At 46.9% G+C, this 21468-nt stretch overlaps 1 protein-coding gene across 1 annotated transcript in view; it reads right to left on the reverse strand.

Annotated features, from left to right (window-relative positions):
* The window catches only part of LOC142312620 (alpha-2-macroglobulin-like), a 179558-nt gene that overhangs the window by 28651 nt on the left and 129439 nt on the right, over positions 1 to 21468 (reverse strand). Inside the window, exons 23-30 of the mRNA XM_075351615.1 lie at positions 20971 to 21054; positions 18091 to 18267; positions 17850 to 17931; positions 16519 to 16675; positions 13881 to 13955; positions 11324 to 11486; positions 8587 to 8792; positions 6387 to 6602 (exon numbers count right to left, since the gene is read on the reverse strand). Coding sequence (XP_075207730.1) covers positions 6387 to 6602; positions 8587 to 8792; positions 11324 to 11486; positions 13881 to 13955; positions 16519 to 16675; positions 17850 to 17931; positions 18091 to 18267; positions 20971 to 21054 — 1160 coding nt within the window. The remainder of the gene's footprint in view (positions 1 to 6386; positions 6603 to 8586; positions 8793 to 11323; positions 11487 to 13880; positions 13956 to 16518; positions 16676 to 17849; positions 17932 to 18090; positions 18268 to 20970; positions 21055 to 21468) is intronic.

Consider the following 21468-nt stretch of genomic DNA (forward strand, 5'->3'; position numbering starts at 1 on the left):
CCTGCTTGAGGGGGTACTTTATGCCCCCAAGAACACACTAAAAGTCCGCAGCCACGTCGCCACAGTTAGGGCCCATAGTTCACAGGAGGCAAGCAGCCGGAGTGTCCTGGCCCAGGCTACAAGCAAACGGACGAAACGAAGGGGAGTGAGGCTTCAGCAACTTCCCTGGGTGACCCCCATAGGGACTAAAAGTCGGGGTTACCCCAAACCACTAAGGGCTAAGGAAGGCGAGTCGGTAGTCACCATCAGAAGTCAGCCTGAAGGATACCTGGTTCCCGCCTGGTTCATCCCAGCTACGCCCGGGTTACTCACCCTGCCATCAACTGTGAGTAAAACTCCTGAAAGACATCCTGCTTGTGTGGAGTTATTCTGCGCCTTGTGGTTCTACACACCTACACAGGGCCCTGGGGCTTGCCTCACTCTCAGGAGGCTATTACAACTAACTGCACCCACCATCAGCCCCAGGCATCCCTTAACCTGCAGTGGCGGTCCCCACTGACCGCAATTCTGAGAGTGGCGTCACGACAATCCTAAAAGAAGATCTCCTACCAGTGAGAAGATCCAGCAGAGTGGAGTCCCTGAAGGTAATGCACCGACACTGCACATGAGGGGCTTCACATCTGGCGTCACGAACAGGATAAGGACTAGACCTGTCTAGACAGGTGACCATGTGCCTGGGCGGTCCGCTTGAAAAATTGGAAGCGCCGCCATATTGCCACCATGAAAAGCGCGCTGAAAAACAACAGCAGCCCGCGCTGGGAGAAGTTACCGCCCACGAAGAGGTGTGGCTACCCAGAGATCCCCTGCAGAGTTCTGACCTCGCTTGTGAAGAGAGCGGAAGCGTCCAGAGACGGCGGAACGGAAAAGAAGCCAGCAGCTTGTTGTTAGAGAAAATGGCGTCTGAATGCAGAGACCCAGAGCCAGGCTCCGCTGCCTGGTGGTGTCGGGAGCTCGCCGAGTTCTGCGATCAACTGGAGGCCAGGGTCGGAAGGCTGATCAGAGAGGGACGTGCGGAGTTCCTGGGAATGACCGCGGCGGTTCAGGCCTACGAAGAGAGAGCCGCGCGCCGAGTGCCAGACCGGGCGGTGACGACTCAGACCCCGATGCTGCCACCGATGGGTGAGTCCAGTGATGCCCCTGCCAGCGCGAGTGCCCCGACCCCTGCTGCCACGTCCGCGGTCCCTGAAGAGGCGTCCGGCGCGGCGACGCTGAAGCAGGCCGCAGCCACGCCAGGTGCAGCCCGCCAAGCTCAGGCCGCCGCAGCGATGCCCTGCTCGGCCCACCAAGACCCGGTCCCTGCAGCGACGCCCAGTCCGGCCCGCAGAGAACCGGCTGCCACCGCGACCCTCATCCGCGCCGCAGGTGTGACGCTGACCCAGGCCGCCGCCATGCTAGGCCCGGCCCGCCGAGACCCTACCGCAGCCGCAACGCTCGTCCGCGCCGCAAGTGAGGTGCTGAACCAGGCCGCAGCCCCGTCAGGTGCGGCCCGCCAAGCCCAGATCGCTGCAGCGACGCCCAGCCCAGCCTGCAAAGACCCCATCGCAGCTGCGACGCCGATCCAAGCTGCGCCAGAAACGCCCATCCAGGCCGCCGCCATGCCAGGCGCGGCCCGCCAAGACCAGGCCGCCGCCATATCGGGCGCGGCCCGCCAAGAAAAGACAGACGTACCATTGTTTACCCCGGCCTGCAAGGCCAGAGCAGACACCGCTCCCCAGTCTAAGGAAGTCCCTGCTAGGAAGTCCCTGGTAGGTGAGGACCCCGCATACTGGCAGCTGAAGGCTGACCTGGAGGCCAAGTTCCCACAGGAGATGGTGGACCGGTACATGCTCCCTCCGCATACCCCCAAGACGACTCCTGCAGCAACCATGCCGAAGAGATCCCCGCCTGGGCCGGCTGAGGAGCACCCATCCCCAGCACTGCCACCACCGGAGTGCTCAGAAGAACTAAGGGGGAGGGGAGGCCAGGAAGCTGAGGAGCTGACTCAGGAGCCACCAGCAGTGGATCCATGCCCAGAGCCGGAGATGTTGCCATATTCCCGCTGGGATGAGGAAGACCTAACACCGTCTGCTGAAGAAGATCTGCCCAAAAGCCTCACCTGGGAGCTTGTAAGCTGTACCCCGCAGAATCCAGCCCGCAAGACGCGGCGCCGTAACAGAACCCAGTCTTTCCCTGCACCGCAGTCCCCAGAGCAGAGAGATGACATCACGGCCAGAGACCTAGAGGAGAAACGGTTCCTGAGAAGAGCCAAAGCCCAGGTCAGAGGACCCCTTTGTCGAGGAGTAGTCGAAGATTTTAGCCTAAAATCAGGATACGGCTTTATAGTTGCACCTGGTATGAAAGAAGGCATTTTTGTCAACAGAAGAGACGTGAGAGCTCATTTGCCCAGAGGACATCCTGGAAGAAACCTAAGAATGGGAGACACAGTACAATTTACCATGCATCAAGGAGAAAGAGGCTGGTATGCGCTAGATGTAACACCATGTCCTAAAGAAAAAGAAACAGACACGGAAGAAGAAAGAGATCGAGAAACCAACAGGTGCCACAGCCCTACAGGCCCAAGCCCTGGTGAGGAGGAATCCACATAAAGTACAACAAGTTACTGTTTTGACCAGTTTGAAGTTTTGCAACGTTTTCAAGTTTAAGCAATGTGCCCACATAAACTAATGTGAGAAATGAACCTTAAGGCTATGAACTGGCTATAGCCACAAACTCTCGCAGTGTAAATAGTTACACCAGAGGGCACCACCACCACCAGAGTCAGCCTGTTTAGGGGCTTGGCTCGTCTGCAACCAGGGAGCACGTCCGTATATAGGGCCTTGGCTTACCTGCAACCAGAGAGCATGCCTGTTTATGGGGCCTGGCTCTCCACCACAAAGAGGGTACCTGGTCAGCACCAACTGTGAAGGCCGCCTCTGGATCCTGCCAGAAGTGGCTGAAGGCGCGGCTTCACCAGGCCAGGTATACCCTGAAGACCACCAGCCCATGAAAGCCGCCTCTACATCCTGCCAGAAGTGGCTGAAGGCGCGGCCAACGTGAAAGGGTTTGGGTGGGTTAACGGACTTGTGGGTGGAGGGTGGTGATGTATGGTACCTGGTGGTTTTAAAAGTTTTACCATGTTTTAATGTTTTATGCATTTTAAAATGTTGTCTTGCAGCCCGAGGACTTGCTGGTGATAACTAAGGGGGAATGTGGCGCCCCTGACCTGGTCAGGCACCACTGAGTACTGCACCCATGCTGGGGACAGTACAATACAGGTAATCCAGAAGGCTGACCGAGGTGTGACTACACAGGCGCATAGTGATCAGGTCTCACACATGTACCTTTGGGAGGACCCCTGGGGATCCCAGGAGGGGGCAAAGCCTTCACCTCCACTGGAATAGTGGAGGGGGCCAAAAGCCTCCATCTCCACTCAAGGGGTGTGGTGGAGAGCCTGGTTGCTAGGTGGCGTAGGCAAGAACAGGAGAGGAGGAGCAGTGAGCCGGTTTAGGGCAGAAGTCCAGGGAGCTCAGAGAGGAGCAGACCCCTGGGGCTGTTGTCGTCTAACAGCGCCCGCGCAGTGGCTACCGACGGGGGAGAACGGTCACCTAGGAGTGCTACCCGAAATCCATCTTCAGCTAAAGAGAGAGCACGGAGTGGGAAGTAAGGAGACTGCTAGGGAGTACCAGGCCCAAACGGGTAGTAGGTCCCAGTGCAGGGATAGATCCAACTTCCCTTGCCAAACCTGCTTGAGGGGGTACTTTATGCCCCCAAGAACACACTAAAAGTCCGCAGCCACGTCGCCACAGTTAGGGCCCATAGTTCACAGGAGGCAAGCAGCCGGAGTGTCCTGGCCCAGGCTACAAGCAAACGGACGAAACGAAGGGGAGTGAGGCTTCAGCAACTTCCCTGGGTGACCCCCATAGGGACTAAAAGTCGGGGTTACCCCAAACCACTAAGGGCTAAGGAAGGCGAGTCGGTAGTCACCATCAGAAGTCAGCCTGAAGGATACCTGGTTCCCGCCTGGTTCATCCCAGCTACGCCCGGGTTACTCACCCTGCCATCAACTGTGAGTAAAACTCCTGAAAGACATCCTGCTTGTGTGGAGTTATTCTGCGCCTTGTGGTTCTACACACCTACACAGGGCCCTGGGGCTTGCCTCACTCTCAGGAGGCTATTACAACTAACTGCACCCACCATCAGCCCCAGGCATCCCTTAACCTGCAGTGGCGGTCCCCACTTACCGCAATTCTGAGAGTGGCGTCACGACAATCCTAAAAGATCTCCTACCAGTGAGAAGATCCAGCAGAGTGGAGTCCCTGAAGGTAATGCACCGACACTGCACATGCGGGGCTTCACACATTACTTGGCTCTCCAAAATCGAAAAGCTCCCTGAATGCCTGCCAGATCTCAGGGATGATTTAAAGGAAACAGTCATCTGATTCATGCTGCATCAATTGCTCCAGTGTTTCAGAGAAAATTCACTTTAAAGATCGGTCTGTGGACCATAGCAAGAGACTAGAGAAGTTGGGTGCTGCTCCCAGCCAACTCTTCCCAGCACTGCTGCAGGTGGTATGAACATAAAGTTTGAGCAGTATGAGTAAGATGGCAGGTTCCTTTTCAAGGGAACCAACCAACAGGATTTTCATATATAAAGTAAAGCCAGTAAATATAATACACTGCTATTTGATTGACAACTGCAACAGGAATGAAATATGTACACCCGAAAAAATCCTTTATTATAAATAAAAAACACAAACACATTCCCTCATTACCAATTTATTAACCCCGACAAACCCTCCATGTCCGGCGTACTCCACGGTCCTCCAGCGTCGCGTCCAGCTCTGCTGCATGCAGGTGACAGGAGCAGCAGAAGACACCGCCGCTCCGGTCCCCTCCACGCAGCTAATGAGATGAGTAGCGCGATCAGCTGAGCTGTCACTGAGGTTACCTGGATCCAGCGGTGACCGCGAGTTACCTCAGTGACAGCAGCTGATCGCGCTACTCACCTCATTAGCTGCGTGGAGGTGACCGGAGCGGCGGTGTCTTCTGCTGCTCCTGTCACCTGCATGCAGCAGAGCTGGACGCGACGCTGGAGGACCGTGGAGTACGCCGGACATGGAGGGTTTGTCGGGGTTAATAAATTGGTAATGAGGGAATGTGTTTGTGTTTTTTATTTATAATAAAGGATTTTTTCGGGTGTGTGTTTTTTTACTGTCACTTACAGATTAATCATGGAAGGTGTCTCATAGACGCCTGACATGATTAATCTAGGACTTATTGGCAGCTATGGGCTGCCAATAACTCCTTATTACCCCGATTTGCCAACGCACCAGGGTAAATCGGGAAGAGCCGGGTACAGCCCCAGAACTGTCGCATATAATGTATGCGGCAATTCTGGGCGGCTGCTGACTGATATTGTTAGGGTGGGGGGGCCCCCCATAACGTGGAGCTCCCCATCCTGAGAATACCAGCCTTCAGCCGTATGGCTTTATCTGGCTGGTATTAAAATGGGGGGGGACCGCACGCCGTTTTTTTTAATTATTTATTTATTTATTTTACTGCACAGTATAGACACGCCCACCGGCTGCTGTGATTGGGTGCAGTGTGACACCTGTCACTCAGCGTGGTGGGCGTGTCTCACTGCAACCAATCACAGCCGCCGGTGGGCGGGTAAAGCAGGGAATACGAGATTGATTAATGGGCGGCCGGCTTTTTCAAAAGAGGAAAAGCCGCCGGAGCAGTGTGAACGCCGTGCAGCGCCGATGATCGGGGATCGGTGAGTATGAGAGAGGGGGGGACACTTCAGTCACTCGGGGGATTAGTGGTCACCGGTGAATCCTTCACAGGTGACCGCTAATCAGTACACGGCACAAAGACAGAGCCGCGGCATGACAATGAAGTCGGGTGAAGTTCACCCGAGTTCATTCTCATCCCGCTACTCTGTCTTCCGACATGTAGTAACGACATTTTGCATCACACACGTACATTTCACACAGACAACACATACACATGTCAGTTATTTCACTCACGCACACACGGACATTCCACACGCACATACGGCTAGCATACGGGATACACACGCAGGCCACACATACCTTAAAAACGGACATAAAAAACGGAAAACGGACCCGAAGAACGGCTTGTTTTACATGGACGTGGTTTTCACGGATGTGTGGCGGAGCCCTAAGAAGTATTTTATAAAAAATACTCCCAAACCCTTCTACCCTGTAAGAGTCAAGCAAAAGTGACCTTCTTGCTGAAGCGTTTGATCATATGTTCCCCTAAACCATCATGAATGACATTCCAAAAGGTCACCCCATCCTCACTGGTCCAATAGCATCTACTGAAGAATAAGTTCATGTTTCACAATTGGTAATGTCTATACCATAAGATAGTTTTCTCCTCACCTGAACAAAAACACAGCCGTTCCCTGTTACTGTAGCAGTGTAGTCTTCGGGGACTTTAGTTAGTGTTGCCTTTTGGAGAAGGAGACGGTTATTCTTGTCCACATGGAACTGCTCAAGAAATCCTGACTTGGAAGTTACCGCCACATTCACATCTCCTTTGTCAGAAAATGTCTTCTCTGCATACGTGGCCAGAGCCTGAAGAGCCACCACCGTGTCCTTCAAAAGGGAAAACGTGTACCTTTACGAGAGTTACAAGGGTTGCATGTAATAATTGGGTTGTTCTTTAGACTTTATGAGACCGTAGAGACCATTGATTGTACATAGCCCTGTCAAGAAACAAAAAGCTGGAGCGACAAGGGTAAGTCTTCATTGTTTTTTGTTATTTTCAAGCATTGTCTACTCATGGCTCCATATATTAATATGCAAGTCTTTTAACTGTAACTAATATGTAAATTAACTTTTGATACCTCATAGAGACCCGTGAGAAGTTGAGATTCATGGAACCAATTCTTCAAGTAAACTGCTACCAAACGAATAGCAAAGACATAGTGATAGGGAATAGATTCTGAGCACCAATGGGGAGAGTGCTGATGGTGACTAAAGCGCTGTGAAATAAATAGCTTTATATAAGGTCCCCTTCACAAATCTGTGTTTTGCACCGCCGTGTTGAAGGTGTGTATGGCCCATCCATGTGCCGAGATTTTGGCACACTAGTGTTCACCGTGTGCTATTCATGATAGCACATGCAGAGCAGGAACTTTTTACTCACCTGTCCCTAGCGCTGCTGTCCTCGGTGCTGATATCTCCAGTGCTGCTGCTTCTGGGTCCACGGTGCAGTGAATATTCATGGGCATAATGAGTGAGCCTGGAAGCAAGCGACAACAGCGCCAAAGACAGCATCGCTGGAGACAGGTGAGTATAGAAAATAATTTTATTTTAAAGACCCGTGTTTTCTCCGGTACATGGCACATCAGTGTGTGGTCCGTGTGGCATCAGTGCTGCCGGAGAAAAATGGACTTGTTTCCATGCAGAACACACGGACACGCGTGTGTTCTATTAGGACACACGGTCCTTGTGAAAACTTTGATGTGAGCGCAGATCAATTGATTTTAATGGGTCTGCATACGTCTGTATCTCCGGTATGTCGGAAAATGGACATCACACGTATCGGAATCACTCACTGACGTGTGAAGGAGGCCTAAGCGAGTAAAAATAATAGTCAAATCAAGTCTAGTTTAAGAGCAGCAGTAGAGTCTCCTTCCTGCAGAACAGCCCAAAAGGTAGCTCCTGTTCTGGGGAAGTCTCAGTTTAGTAATAAAATGATAGAATATAATATATTTTATCAGGGACTGGTGGCCTAAATTGTATGAGGGCTAATAGACCATCTGTCTATGACAGATGCCTTATCTCTCTCTCGTTTTCATATATTTTTATTAAAATAAGGTTAACAAAATAACATATCAAATCCACACAATCAAGATATTATCATGTGTAGTATACCATTATTTGAATACATGTGGGGATCTATTGTATGAATAAAACTTTTCATCTGGGGGGGAAAGGTATAAGAAAAGAGAAAGGAGAGGGGAGGGGGAGGTGAAACAATTACTTTATTGGGGATGAAAAAGGGGAGGAGGGTGAAGGCAAGGAAAAACAAGGTGAAGAGGACTTATCTCTCTCTCTTTCAAGTGTCACTTCCAGAGTTGTATGATATTGATTTATTGGCCTCTACATGGTATAATAAACTTGTAAATTGCAGCCCAAATTGAATGTTCATGGTGGAGTCAGGTGAAATAGTTGTTGGCTGAATAAGCACTTAGTTGAGAGCTGTTGCTTGTAAATATACAGTTTAAGGCTTTGTTCACACTACACCTGAGCCTTCCATTGGAGGGATACAATGGGAGAATTTTTTATGCATCTGGTTTATGCCAAAACCTTAAGCTGAGAAAATGGGGGAATATAGACAATTTTCCTGGTGCATATGTGCAATGTGTTTTAGAAATTTGATATAGAAACAGCATAATCTTGTTGAATAGATCAGGCAGCCATGATGGATTGTGCAGCAAGATACATGAGACTGGAGTTTATAATCTCACCCCCGGTTTGTAAAATATCTGGCATATAAAAGCATTGTCTGGTGAGATTGCTATACCTTGTTGCTTACATTTAGTAAGCTTTTTTTCTGAGTAGATTTTCTTACCTGTGTAGAAGAGAAGCCTCCATACGGATTCTGCTGTTTGCTCAACCAGTTCACAATCTGTGAACATTTCACCAAATCTGGACTAGGACCAGACAGAAAAGCTAGGAGAACATAGGAGGTCATCTCCACCTCTGCCGAGGAAGCTCGGTACCAGTATTCCTTCACAGAGGGAGGAGTGGAGTCACGCTTCCAGTGCAGCTGTCCATCTACAGGGAAAGTAAGCAATATGTGCAATTCCTTATAAAGACATACATACAGTATATGGTATATAATAGGATAATACTTCATGGTTATTTCAGTAGTCTAGACCTTGAAGGGGTTGTCCAGATTTTTACGAACGTCTGTGACTGCAGACTTGTGAGTCCTCACTTTGCGCACACTGTCAGGATTCTCTGGTCCCAGTGGCGAGACTGAGTAATCATGTGTCCGCAAGTATGAGATATGAAAACTCCCAGCCACTTTCTGACTAGATGTTGTGATGCTACCACTAGGGAACGCAGGAACTCCGGGAGGGTGGAGTTCTACCTAGTGCAGTCTATCTCAAGCCCACTAGAGGCCACTTGCACCAATGCGGGGATGCAAGAGTGGTCAGTAAGCCTAAGGTCGGTGCCAGGAAGTCACGTCTGTACAGAGGAGCAAGCAATGCCTGAGTCGGGTGAGAGCAGAGGGTTGGAAAGCTACGAGGTCACGTCAAGAGCCAGAGGGAAGCAGAGCTGAAGTCAGAGCACACACAGGGGTCAGAAGCCGAGCAGACAGGTAAGTATGGAGGAGGGAGCAGAGAGGGGATTACAAGCGGAGAGCGGGTACGGAGACAGGGGAAGTCAGACAAGACTGGACAGAACGGAGGTCAGGGGAAGAGTGGGTACAGAGACAGGGAAGTAAGACAAGACTGGACAAAACAGCGGGTCAAAATCAGAATTTCACGGAAACCAGGAAGCGCACCCTGCAGAGCTGGAACTATTACTGGCAGCGTTCAGAGAGGAGCAACTCCAATAAAAAAAAACAATGTGACCCCCGGAACGAGGTTGGAAGAATAGGTCTTTGACCTGGAGGGAACCAATAGAAAACAAACAAGTAGAGTGGCTCTGCATGAGCAGAGCCATGAAAAAGTGATGACAGACGTGTGCGGTCACGGTCACAATCAATCAAATTGAATTGAGCAAGGCCGTACATGTCTAGTCAGAATGTGGTCGGGAATATGCATATCTCATACTTGCAGTCACATGACTACTCAGTCTCGTCACCAGCACAAGAGGATCCTCACAGCATCACATAGTGTGACTGCAGACATTCGTGAAAAACTTGGACAACTGCTTTAATGTTCTGTATAGTAAAAGTCAATGGGATTGTATGTCAATTTCCTACAGAAATATCTATATTTAGTGTTTAAGTTCAAACTCGTGTTTTCCACTGGCGTAATAATAATAATAATAATAATAATAATAATAATAATAATAATAATAATCTTATTTATATAGCATCAACAAATTCCGCAGCATTTTTCAATTAGGCGGGAACATGTATAGATAATATAGACATTATGGAGTAACACATAGTTCAGCAGTTACAGGAGAAGCAAGGTTCCTGCTCACAAGCTACAATCTATAATACGGGGGACACAATAGATAAAAAGTGCTGGCCATGTATGTTCCAGCCATCATTATAATAAATTAGGCATTTCAAAAAGGTGCTGTATCCAGTCATCAGCCAGTATTGGGCTAAGTGTGGTTACCAGGTGCTATTAAGTGAATGGAGGATGTGGACACAAATGAATAGGAGGGAGCAGATTCAGGGGAAAATTTAGAAAAAGGGAACAGATGAGAGTTAGAGTTAAAACTCATTTAAAAATGTTGGGGCTTGGTATTAGTTGGATCGCCTGGGGTAGTGCACTCCAAAAAATTGGTGCAGCACGGAGAGAAGTTTTGGTGACAGAAGAGAGGTTTAGTTGCAGAATGAAGGGCACCGCTAGAGTGATAGATAAGGGAGGAGATGTAGGGTGGTGTAAAGCTGTGGAGAGTATAGAAAGAATATTAAAAGTTTATACCATTACTGATATAAAAGCAGTGATATTCTAACCTCATGCTCTTAAGGGGGCTTTACACGCAACAACATTGCTAACGAGATGTCGTTGGGGATCACGGAATTCGTGACACACATCCGGCCTCGTTAGCGATGTCGTTGCGTGTCAAATGCATGAACGACCGTGAACGATCAAAAGTACTCACCATATCGTTGATCGTTGACACATCGTTCTAATCTCAAATATCGTTGCTGTTGCAGGACGCAGGTTGTTTGTTGTTCCTGCAGCAGCACACATAGCTATGTGTGACACCGCAGGAACGAGGAACAACATCGTACCTGCGGCCGCCAGCAATGAGGAAGGAAGGAGGTGGGCGGGATGTTCCGGCCGCTCATCTCCGCCCCTCCGCTTCTATTGGATGGCTGCTTAGTGACGCCGCTATGACGCCGAACGAACCTCCCCCTTAGAAAGGAGGTGGTTCGCCAGCCCCAGCGACGTCGCTAGGCAGGTAAGTATGTGTGACGGGGACTAACGATGTTGTGCGCCACGGGCAGCGATTTGCCCGTGACGCACAACCGACGGGGGCGGGTGCTTTCACCAGCGACATCGCTAGCAATGTCGCTGTGTGTAAAGTGGCCTTTAGATGACTTCTAACTATAAAATTAGAGCAGATTAAGTTATTGCATATATCATTCTTGTAGCTTTGTATTTGCTGACCTCCTCGCACGGCTTTTTCCTCCAATTTTTCCATCAAGGTTTCTCTGAGTTCAGTCTCTCCAGACAATGAGAAGGTGTAGGCCAGCAGGGCCTGGGTGTACATGTTGCTGACATTTACAGAAGCCTTCATCAGGCAGGAAAGAGCATTGCTCAGGAGGGGATCCTGAGAGGAAATTAAAAAGAGAATCGTATTTTTTTTTTAACTATGCGACATTAGATGAGACGTTGGGGAGGATGAGGGTGGAATAGAGGGAGACAACTAACAGAGTGAGACACAGAAATATTGAAGCTTTCTAACAAGTCTTCTACCTCACCCCAGAGCTGCATATGTGTCGCCCCAGCGACGTTGCTCCAGCTTCAGGGACGCCACAGGACCTTCTTCTGATTATTTAGCAACAGGTAAATAAGTTTTTATTATCGTGACGCCACTCACGGTTTGCGGTCAGGAATTTGGGTGACCGCCACTGCAGTTTTAACGTGCATCTGGGGCTGATGGAGTCTGCAGTCGGATGGTGTGGCCTCCCATGCGTGAGGCAGGCCCCAGCGGCTCAGGTGTGTAGAACTACAGGTCCCAGAATAACTCAGTCTCAGTTCAGAAAGTCTTTCACCCTTTTTTTCTCACTGTTGATGTTATTGTGAGGTACCCGGGCGATGCTTCAATAAACCAGGTGAAACCAGGTATCCTTTGGGCTAGTTTGAGGGTAACCATTAACTCGTCTTCCAAGCACTTCTTTTTTCCGGGTAACCCCTGACTTGAAGTACCGTGGGGTCTATCCAGGGAAGTCGCTACTGCCTTTTCTCCCCTTTTTGGACCGTTTGCCAGCAGTTTTTTTTTTGATTCTTTTTGTGTTTTTTTTTTCTTACCTGTTTTGCTGTTTTATTTTGTAAATATTCAGCGAGCTCATTTTACTGCAGTCGGTGCTGTCCGCGGAGGGGGCTGGTACACAGTGTTTATGAGACACATTAAAACTTTTTAATCATGGACCAGGTAAGATGGCTTCTGGCTATGTCTCCTTATGGGTCCCTGCGTTGCTGCTGAGGCTCGGACTCTGTGTGGTTGGTGAGGTACTTGTAGTACCGTCACCAGCAGGTTTAGCAGATCAAATAAATTGAAGTCTACTCAAGGGACCTGTACCTCATGTGTGCCTAGTCACCAGCAGTTCCCGTACTCGAACGACTCTCTCTCTGTCTTTCTGACTGACTGACTGGTAACCGTTCTCCCCCGCTAACGGATTCTCCACGCGCAGGGTATGACTAGTGCCAGCGTGCGCATCTCCTAGCAACCGCCACGCTACACTACCAGAATGGCTCTCCTCTCTTCCTGACAACCTCTGCACTTTAGCTCCCAGCCCCTCCACTACACCTCTTGATGAGATTTGAAAGCTAGCCCTCTTTGGAGACTACCTAAGGGTCCCCTCTAAAGGTGTGGGAGACCTGGTTGAAATGTGTCTGTGCGTACACACCTCATTCTGGCCTTTATGATTACCTGGAACTAATGTCCCAGCATGGGTGCAGTACTCAGTGGTGCCTGACACCTTTCTGTGTGTGCTATGCTTTGTTTGGGAGACATCATAGCAGCTTTCTCCTCCCACCAGCTCTGAGTCAATTGCAAATTAAGAAATAAAGCCTATAGAGGGAAAAATGGGTTGAACATACAGAATACAAATTATGGCCGGAAATCAAGCAGTTTTCCTCATGTACACAAAAGACAGCTTATACTGAAATGCTACTTGAGATTACAATAGCAGAATTATGTAATGTTTGTATACATGCATTTAGCACTAGCGGGAGCAGACTACTGCACGTAGAGACTTACACAGCTCTAACAAGCTCAATAATAGCTCACTATGCATTTAGCATCTCCAGCTAATAAGAATTTTATTTTTTTTAAATAATTATTTTATCATCAAACTGCTGAAACAGGAATCTCATCCATTTGAATATAGCCATAGTCTACCATAATAGAACATTCACATGGGGCAGCCATGCTGTGACTGAGTACTATATCACTTAATTGAAGTGCAAAACCACACAAACAGATAAAAAAAAACAAAAAAAACAAACAAAACAAAACATGAGTAATGACTGGGAAAACAACGTGTTAATTTCCCATAAGTTTTCTATTATCTACGTGCTAGATGAATACATCCTTGCGCATGCGCATTAGGGATTCTCTATCCTCCTCGCCGTTAGTATCTATATGTGCCCTGTGATGGTGGATCATGTGAATCCTGCGTGATCTCACCGCCGCGAGTCCCATGACGCAGTCACCGTGGTTGGTTCCATTCCTCATACCATGCCCTCCTAGGTTAATTGGTTGTCCAACTACACACTTCTTTTCATTGGCCATGCAATAGGTCATATTTCTGTGATATCATTTACTTCTGGGTAATCTGCTGCATACTCCACCCCATCGTTGGGGTGTTCAATTGCTATTCACACACCTTCATCCTGTGCATTGGCTGACACACACATACCTTCTTTCTGATTGGCTATTTCATCTCTTTATTGCCCTACCATCTCTACTGACGCCACCCTCTAAAACTTTATACCTTACCTGCAGAGGTACACCAGCCTCCAAAAGGGTAATAGTTATATATGCAGACAGAGAAATCTCATCTTCTACTCCTCCCTGAAAAATAAAGTTTTACATTTTTTTATATAAGCTTTCCGGACTTTTCCAATTGGGATTGTACAAACAGCATCAGCATGGGACGAAGCAGAGCTCCAATGCTGTTAAACCTCTTAAATGCCAAAATCATTCTACAACAACGACATTTAAGATGCCTGGTGCGGGGAACATGATATTCCAGTCATCCATTGGCCTTTCCACCATACGATTCTGGAATCCCAAAGGGTTGTCATAAGCTGTTGAAGGTTCCCATGTCTGCCAGGTCAATTCTCCTGTGAAGCCCAGCAAAGGCTTGGCTTCACAGAAGAATGTGATTTAGCTACAAACTGTGTTATCCCAGGGGATTGTAGCGAAGCTTTATATAGCTTTGCTACAATCCCATGGGATAACAGAAGCAGAGGGCTCCTTCTTCCTATATACCACAAAATGGAATATTTAGCTACAAACTGCAATACTTGTGTTATTGCAGTAAATGGAACACACAATTAGGCCATTGCATATTCCATTTTTTTCATGAATAAAATAATCTATATGTTTATCATCACCAAATTTGCATTCCTCTGAACAATTATATCACCAGTTCTTTTTTACTGCAAAATGAATGATGTAAACACAAATCCCAAAAAACTAATTATGGCAGAATGGAGTTTATTTTTTCAGACATTTTATAACACTGCAGATTTTTTCTCATTTTCCTATTCGTTGTATACTAAAATGAATGGTGTCATTCATAACCACAAGTCACAACGTAAAAAACAAGTCCTCATGTGGCAAGGTTGGCCGAAAAAAAGCATGGCTCTTTGATGATGGGGATGAAAGGAGGAAAGTAGAATTGGTGCAAATCGATTCACACAACATAATCTCTTGATGGAAGCTTTGAGAACTGCCCCATACCCTACGTCACAAAGAGCTCTTCTTGATTAACCAACCCTCCGTAACGTCCCTTGTGCGTCACACTGTAACAATGACATAGATTAAAATGGCCATATATGCTGTCAGGTGTAGCCTGCTTTACACGGTACAATTACGCATACGATATCGTATGCGATCGTACCCGCCCCTATCGTATGTGCGGCACGTTCAATTTGTTGACCGTGTCGCACAAACGATTATTTCCAGTCACATGTACTTACCCTTCCATACGACCTCGATGTGGGCGGCGAACATCCACTTGCTGGAGTGGGAGGGACATTCGGCGTCACAGCGACGTCACGTGGCAGCTGCCCAATAGAAGCTGAGGGGCATAGATGAGCGGGACGTAAACATCCCGCCCACCTCCTTCCTTCTGCATTACCGGCGGGACGCAGGTAAGATCTGTTCATCGTTCTCGGGGTGTCACACACTGCGATGTGTGCTACCTCGGGAACATTGAACAATCCGACGTTCAATTTTTAACAAATGAACAACGTGTATGCGATGAATGGTTTTACGTTCAATCGCAATCGCACGTAGCTGTCACATGCTACAACAACACTAACGATGCCGGATGTGCGTCACTTACGACGTGACCCCGCCGACACATCGTTAGATTTGTTGTAGCGTGTAAAGCCCGCTTAAGGCTAAGTTCACATTTCCATTGTTTTGTATCAGTCACATGCGTCGCTTGACGCATGTGACTGATGCGCTGTACAACGCTGTACAACGGATGACAAAGAACAGAATTCTTTGTCGGACTCCGTTGTGTGCGGGGGGCGGAGCGCGAGGGGGCGGAGTTCGGGGGTGGTGGAGCCGAGCGGGGCGGGGCCAGGCGCTGAGGATGTCAGTGGCAGTGCTGCGGTCTGCATGGCTGGGGACAGGTGTGTGTGTGTGTGTGTGTGTGTACACACATGTGCGGAGTGCGGGAGGGGGCGGGGCTGAGCGGGGAAGTGTCGGCTTCTTTGCACACGTAACCAGACTAAATATCGGGTAACAGCAAAGCACCCGATGTTTACCTTAGTTACCCGATATTTACCTTGGTTACAGGCGTACACCGCTTAGCGCTGGCTCCTTTTACCGTAACCAGGGTAAATATCGGGTAACCAACCAAAGCTGGTGACGTGTGCAGGGAGCCAGAGAGCATGCGCAGCGAAATCCGACGGATCGCGCTGCTCAAAAAACGTTACATGCTGCGTTCCTCCCGCCCATCGGTCAGTCGTTTCCCGACTGATCAGTCGGGCGGAGGGTGCAACGCAGCATCATCAGTCACAATCCGCTGCTCATACAAGTCTATGGGAACAACGGAATCCGCTAAACGGATTCCGTTGTTTACCAGAGCAGCGGATTGTGACTGATACATTTTAGCGGAAATGTGAACTTAGCCTTAGAGGAGATTTTCTGGGTTCCTGTCCTGTGACCACATATTTCTGTCATGGCAAATGGGCCAGGTCATTTGAATCGATGTGCACCAACGCAAAAACGAAAAAGCAAAAACAAAAAAGATTGGATTTTGTATCACTGCAAATCTGGTAAATATGGTTGTATCTTACAAAGGTCACCTACAAGACAATCTATTAGCAATAGGAGGGAAGTGTGACAAGACACAATAGCACAGTCCTATAAACTAATCACTCCACTCTCTGCCCACCTTCATGGCATTATTGAAGAGTCTGCCCACACTGCGGAAACATCCGGTGTCTTGCTGGATATTCTTCAGCCAGGAGAAGGAGTGCTTCAGGTGGCTTTCATCTATGAAGATATAGGGTCGAGCTTTGCTGAAGGATTTCACTACAAATCCGGTCAACCTGTAGAAACACACTGGAATTGTATAAAAAAAAATACAAAAAACTATTTCTAGACAATAAAAGCATGACAAAAAAAAATAATTTTTTTCTTCATACTTATAAATTAGTAAATGCTACAAAATAATTTCCCAAAGTCCAAAATTGCAGCAGCTTTTAGCTCCCATGAAGGGTATGTGCACATAATATCTTATTTCCAGGAGGTTCTCTTAGGCCTTTTTCAAACGTCCACGTAAAACACACACGTGTTTCACGGTCCATGGTGTAGGTATATAAGTGTGTGTATGTGTTAGTGTGTGTGTTGTACGTGTGCTGTCACTGTGCTATCCGTCCGTGTGACATCTGCATAGCACACGGACAGAATCAGCTGGTATACTTACCTGTCTTCGGCGCTGATGTTACTTCACGGTCTGCGGTGAGTGCAGGGAATATGCAATGAGTATAATGAGTTGGACTCGAAAACAACAGCAGAGACAGAGACAGGAGCGCCGGAGACAGGCAAGTATAAAATTCTTTATTTTTAGGTCAAATGTGTTTTTTCCGGTACGTGTGACACCCGTGCTGCCAAAGAAAAACGGATATGTCACCATGCAGAGCACACGGACACATGTATGCTCCACACGGATACACGTATGCTCCACACGGACACACGGTCCAAGTCAAAACATCGACTTATGTGCACACCAATTGATTTTAATGTGTCTATGTGTGTCCATGTCATGAAAATGGACATCACATCTACCAGAAACACAGATGTGTTAAGGAGGCCTTAGGCAAATCCACTTCAGGAAGACGCCATCAGTTTTGCCATCAGTTGTTTTTTTTTGAGGGGGGAGGGGTTTCCCTATACTCTAAACATCGATGTTTTAAAAACTTAACATGTGCATTGATCAGGTGGCATTATGTAGAAGGCGTCCGAAGATGAACATGTTACTTCTTTTTTTACCGCTTTATGGTTTTCGAACCAGTTAAAAAAGTGACAAAAGACTACACATGGGCACAGAAATGTTTTCAAATTGATGCGCATTATGTTCTTTTTGCGTCAGTTTTGCTTTTTTTTATTTTTTCCAGGTGAATTCCAGGTTTTGCAACACAGATAAATAGTAATTAACATTTTTGAAACATGTATGGATGATACGATACCAAAGTGTTTACAAGTATAGACAAATCCACGAACCATGTGTTTCCTTCTTTGTCACTCTTTCCAAAAGCGCTGTATGACCCATCGTCACGTTTGTATGTAAGCTGCCGCTGATACCCTGCGAGAAGCAAAAAATAAATATTGGAAAAGCCATTCTAACATTAACTAAAAATAAGTGTAGTAGTGGATAGAACTTTTGCTGTTCAGGATTAGGATTAAAAAGTAAAACAATAAAATCTCTAATGAGATACACTAATAAGCAAATACTATTTCTCACCGCTCTCCATGAATTTCTTGGCTTTGCTCTGAATTTTATTGTTCAGTTGATGAGTTTTCTCCAGATATTGCAGGATGAAGATATTAGGAGCAAAGAGAACCATGTTCTGTTCTCCACATCCATATGGCATGGCCAGGAGATGGTCAAGGTTCTGCATGGCCGTGCCCATGAGATCTCCTGCAGGGTGATAACACAACTTCTATATTCATAGTTTTATAATAAAAAGGAAATCACACATACGCCGTATGTGTCTATATACAGTGTGTCCACCCATATCCTGTCCACCGCCATTAACCTGAGAACGGCGGCAGCTATAGGCATAGAAGTGGTGTCTAGGTATAGTAAAGTAGCCATGCAAAACCACCTATAGCGCAACCTGGTGGAAAACAACGGAGTTAGCATTTTTATCTCAAAAACGGAACGAGATAGAGGAAAAAAAAGTGAATTACAACATTGCAGGGCATAATCGATTCAATATGAATCGACACCTTGCATACAGAAGTGCTATGATATGAAACCCATGACCCCCCCAAAACATTGAATGCTGGTCACACATATGGCGCTCATTTAACTTTGCTGCTCAAAGTGGCCCCCGTCAGCTGCAATGCACATCTGGACTCTGCACAGCATACTGTATCTTGCTGCAGGTTGTGCAATATGGTAGGTGACACGTTTGCACAAGCATCTGTGATACGTCGTCGTAGGTCCTGCAATGTTGGTGGAGGGGTCGCATACACCTGGTGTTTGGTGTGACCTCACAGAAAGAAGTCCAATGGGGTCAGGTCAGGTGAGCGTGGAGGCCACTCCACCCAGCCTCCATACCCAATGACTTGTAGGAAGGTCTCCATGAGGTATCTCTTCACGTCCGCAGCCTTGTGAGTTTTACACGTTCTAATCATAGCATTTCTGTATGCAAGGTGTCGATTCGTATTGAACTGATGATGCCCTACAACTTTGTAGTTCACTTTTTTTTGTCTATCTCATTTCGTTTCGAGATAAAAATGCTAACTCCGTTGTTTTCCACCAGGTGGCGCTATAGGTGGTTTTATTGCGTAGCGCATGGCTACTTTACTATACCTATACACCACTTCTATGCCTATAGCTGCCGCCATTCTCAAGTTAATGGTGGTGGACAGGATATGGGTGGACACACTGTATATAGACACACACACAGCGGTTGACATAAGTATTGAACATGTAACCAATTTTCGAAGTAAATATATTTCTAAAAATGCCATTGTCATGAATTTCTCAGTACATGTCAGTAACAACCAATCCAATCCACAGAGTCAAAGAAATCAAATCATAGATGTCCATAAATTAGTTATGTGTAATAATGAGAACTGACAAATGGAAAAAGTATTGAACACGCTTACTGTATTTAATACTTCATACAAATGCCTCCTGTACGGAGAAACTAGTTGCATGCATTGCTCAGTTGTGTTGTGATTTTGGCCCATTCTTCCACACAAACACTCATCCTGAAGGTTCTGTGGGCTTCTTCTATGACTTCTGAGCTTTAGTTCCTTCCATAAATTTCGTATTGGATTTAGGTCTGGTGATTGTCTGGACCATTCTAGCAGGTGCATTAATCAAATTCTGCAGAACTTGGAATTAACCCAGTCCTCCCTCACTTTGTCATATGTATAGCTCTCAGTGAAGTAGTAGCAGGCAGCACTGGGTGGGCAATAGAGCTGGAGTTACAGAGGCTACAGATCTTCAGCCTTATTTGCATATTAATGGTAGAAGGAATGGCCTATGCTTGTCTTTGAATGAGCTACATAATTATATAAATAGTTTAGGGGGTGAAATTCTTCGGATAGATTCCCATTAATAAATATGACACACCTTACGACAGTAGAGTTTTATCAGCACTGGAATGCAAAACTTCAGTCCTGATGAATTGGGGCCAAAGCATTTAAGTTTAAGAAATTCTCCTTTTATACAATGTCTGAACTTTATTTACAATTGACTTAAAAATTCCTTTAAATGCCTTCCTCAGGCACCAACCAGAATCATAACAATCGCTGTCCAAGAAATCGCGACCGGGCCCGTGCTTCAGGGGGGGCTCACCAGCACATATTTCAGCTGGAAGTGTGTCCTCAGATGCACATTCAGCTGAAGTGTATTGCTGTACAGAGACCCTCCGGATCCCTCCACAGCACTACAAGCTACCAACCAATCAGAGGCCGGTATCTGATGTTGGTGTGCCTATGAGTGGGGTACATGGCAGTGACGTCATGCACTGCCCACCTCATAGATGTAAAAGTCAGTTTCCGACTTCAGGGGGATGGAGGTAGGTGAGTAGAATAGTTTTTTTATTATTATTATTTCAAACACAGCAGCAGAACGGGAGACATATACATCAGGATAGGGAACATATATACCAGGAAGAGGAACATGTATACCAAGATGGGTCCAGGATAGGAAATATATATACCAGGATGGCCCAAGGATGGGAGACATACATACCAAAATGGGAACATATATACCAGGATGGGCATGGGATGGTAAATATATATACCAGGATGGGCCCAGGATAAAGAACATATATACCAGGATGGGGAACATATATACCAGGATGAGGACATATATACCATGATGGGTTCAGGATGGTGGACATTAGTTGAGGATGGGGACATTACTACATATAGGGGTTAGTAAGAGCCCATACATCTGACCAACATGCTGGGGGGCGAGGTTCAATTTTGCACCGGTGCCCATTGTACTCTATCTATGCCGCGGGCGCCAACCAAACATATGGAATACTATACAACATAGGACATACTAGTTTTAGGGGCCTTAACGTTTTGCCCATATAGGTCCCAGTTATTTTTGATGGTGGCTCTTATAAGCAGATCCATACATTGCACATCTTACCCAACACTGTTACATGAGCCCTTGCAGAATCCTCAAGAATATTATCAGGGATCTTCAAAGATATCTTTTCCACTTTAGGCTGGTCTAAATTGTAATTGTAAAAGGGTTTATTATTTTTCCTAAATATTACATTTTAAAAAACCTTAACATTTACACAACTATGAAAGACAACACCTTACTTACTCACATTGTAATTCACATTGACATTGGACTAGACCTTGATCAGGAACTTAGTGAGCTACTGGACAGATTATGGATCTCCTTTGTGACATTAAATACACAAGTTCTCAATTGGGTTTAGCTCTGAGTAATATAAGGGCCAGATAATAGCATTGATGGCTAGGTCATCCAGGAATTGCCTACTTGGCCGCTTGAGGCCAAGTACTGTCCTGTGCCGGGGTACATAGCATCATCAGCAAAAGCTCTCAGGATTTAATTCCAGTACCTAACAACAGTAAGGGTACCTATGGCTATCTCGTGGAGGTTAGTGCGCCCCTC

The sequence above is a fragment of the Anomaloglossus baeobatrachus genome, chromosome 5 (genome assembly GCF_048569485.1).
Source record: "Anomaloglossus baeobatrachus isolate aAnoBae1 chromosome 5, aAnoBae1.hap1, whole genome shotgun sequence".
Taxonomy (NCBI): domain Eukaryota; kingdom Metazoa; phylum Chordata; class Amphibia; order Anura; family Aromobatidae; genus Anomaloglossus; species Anomaloglossus baeobatrachus.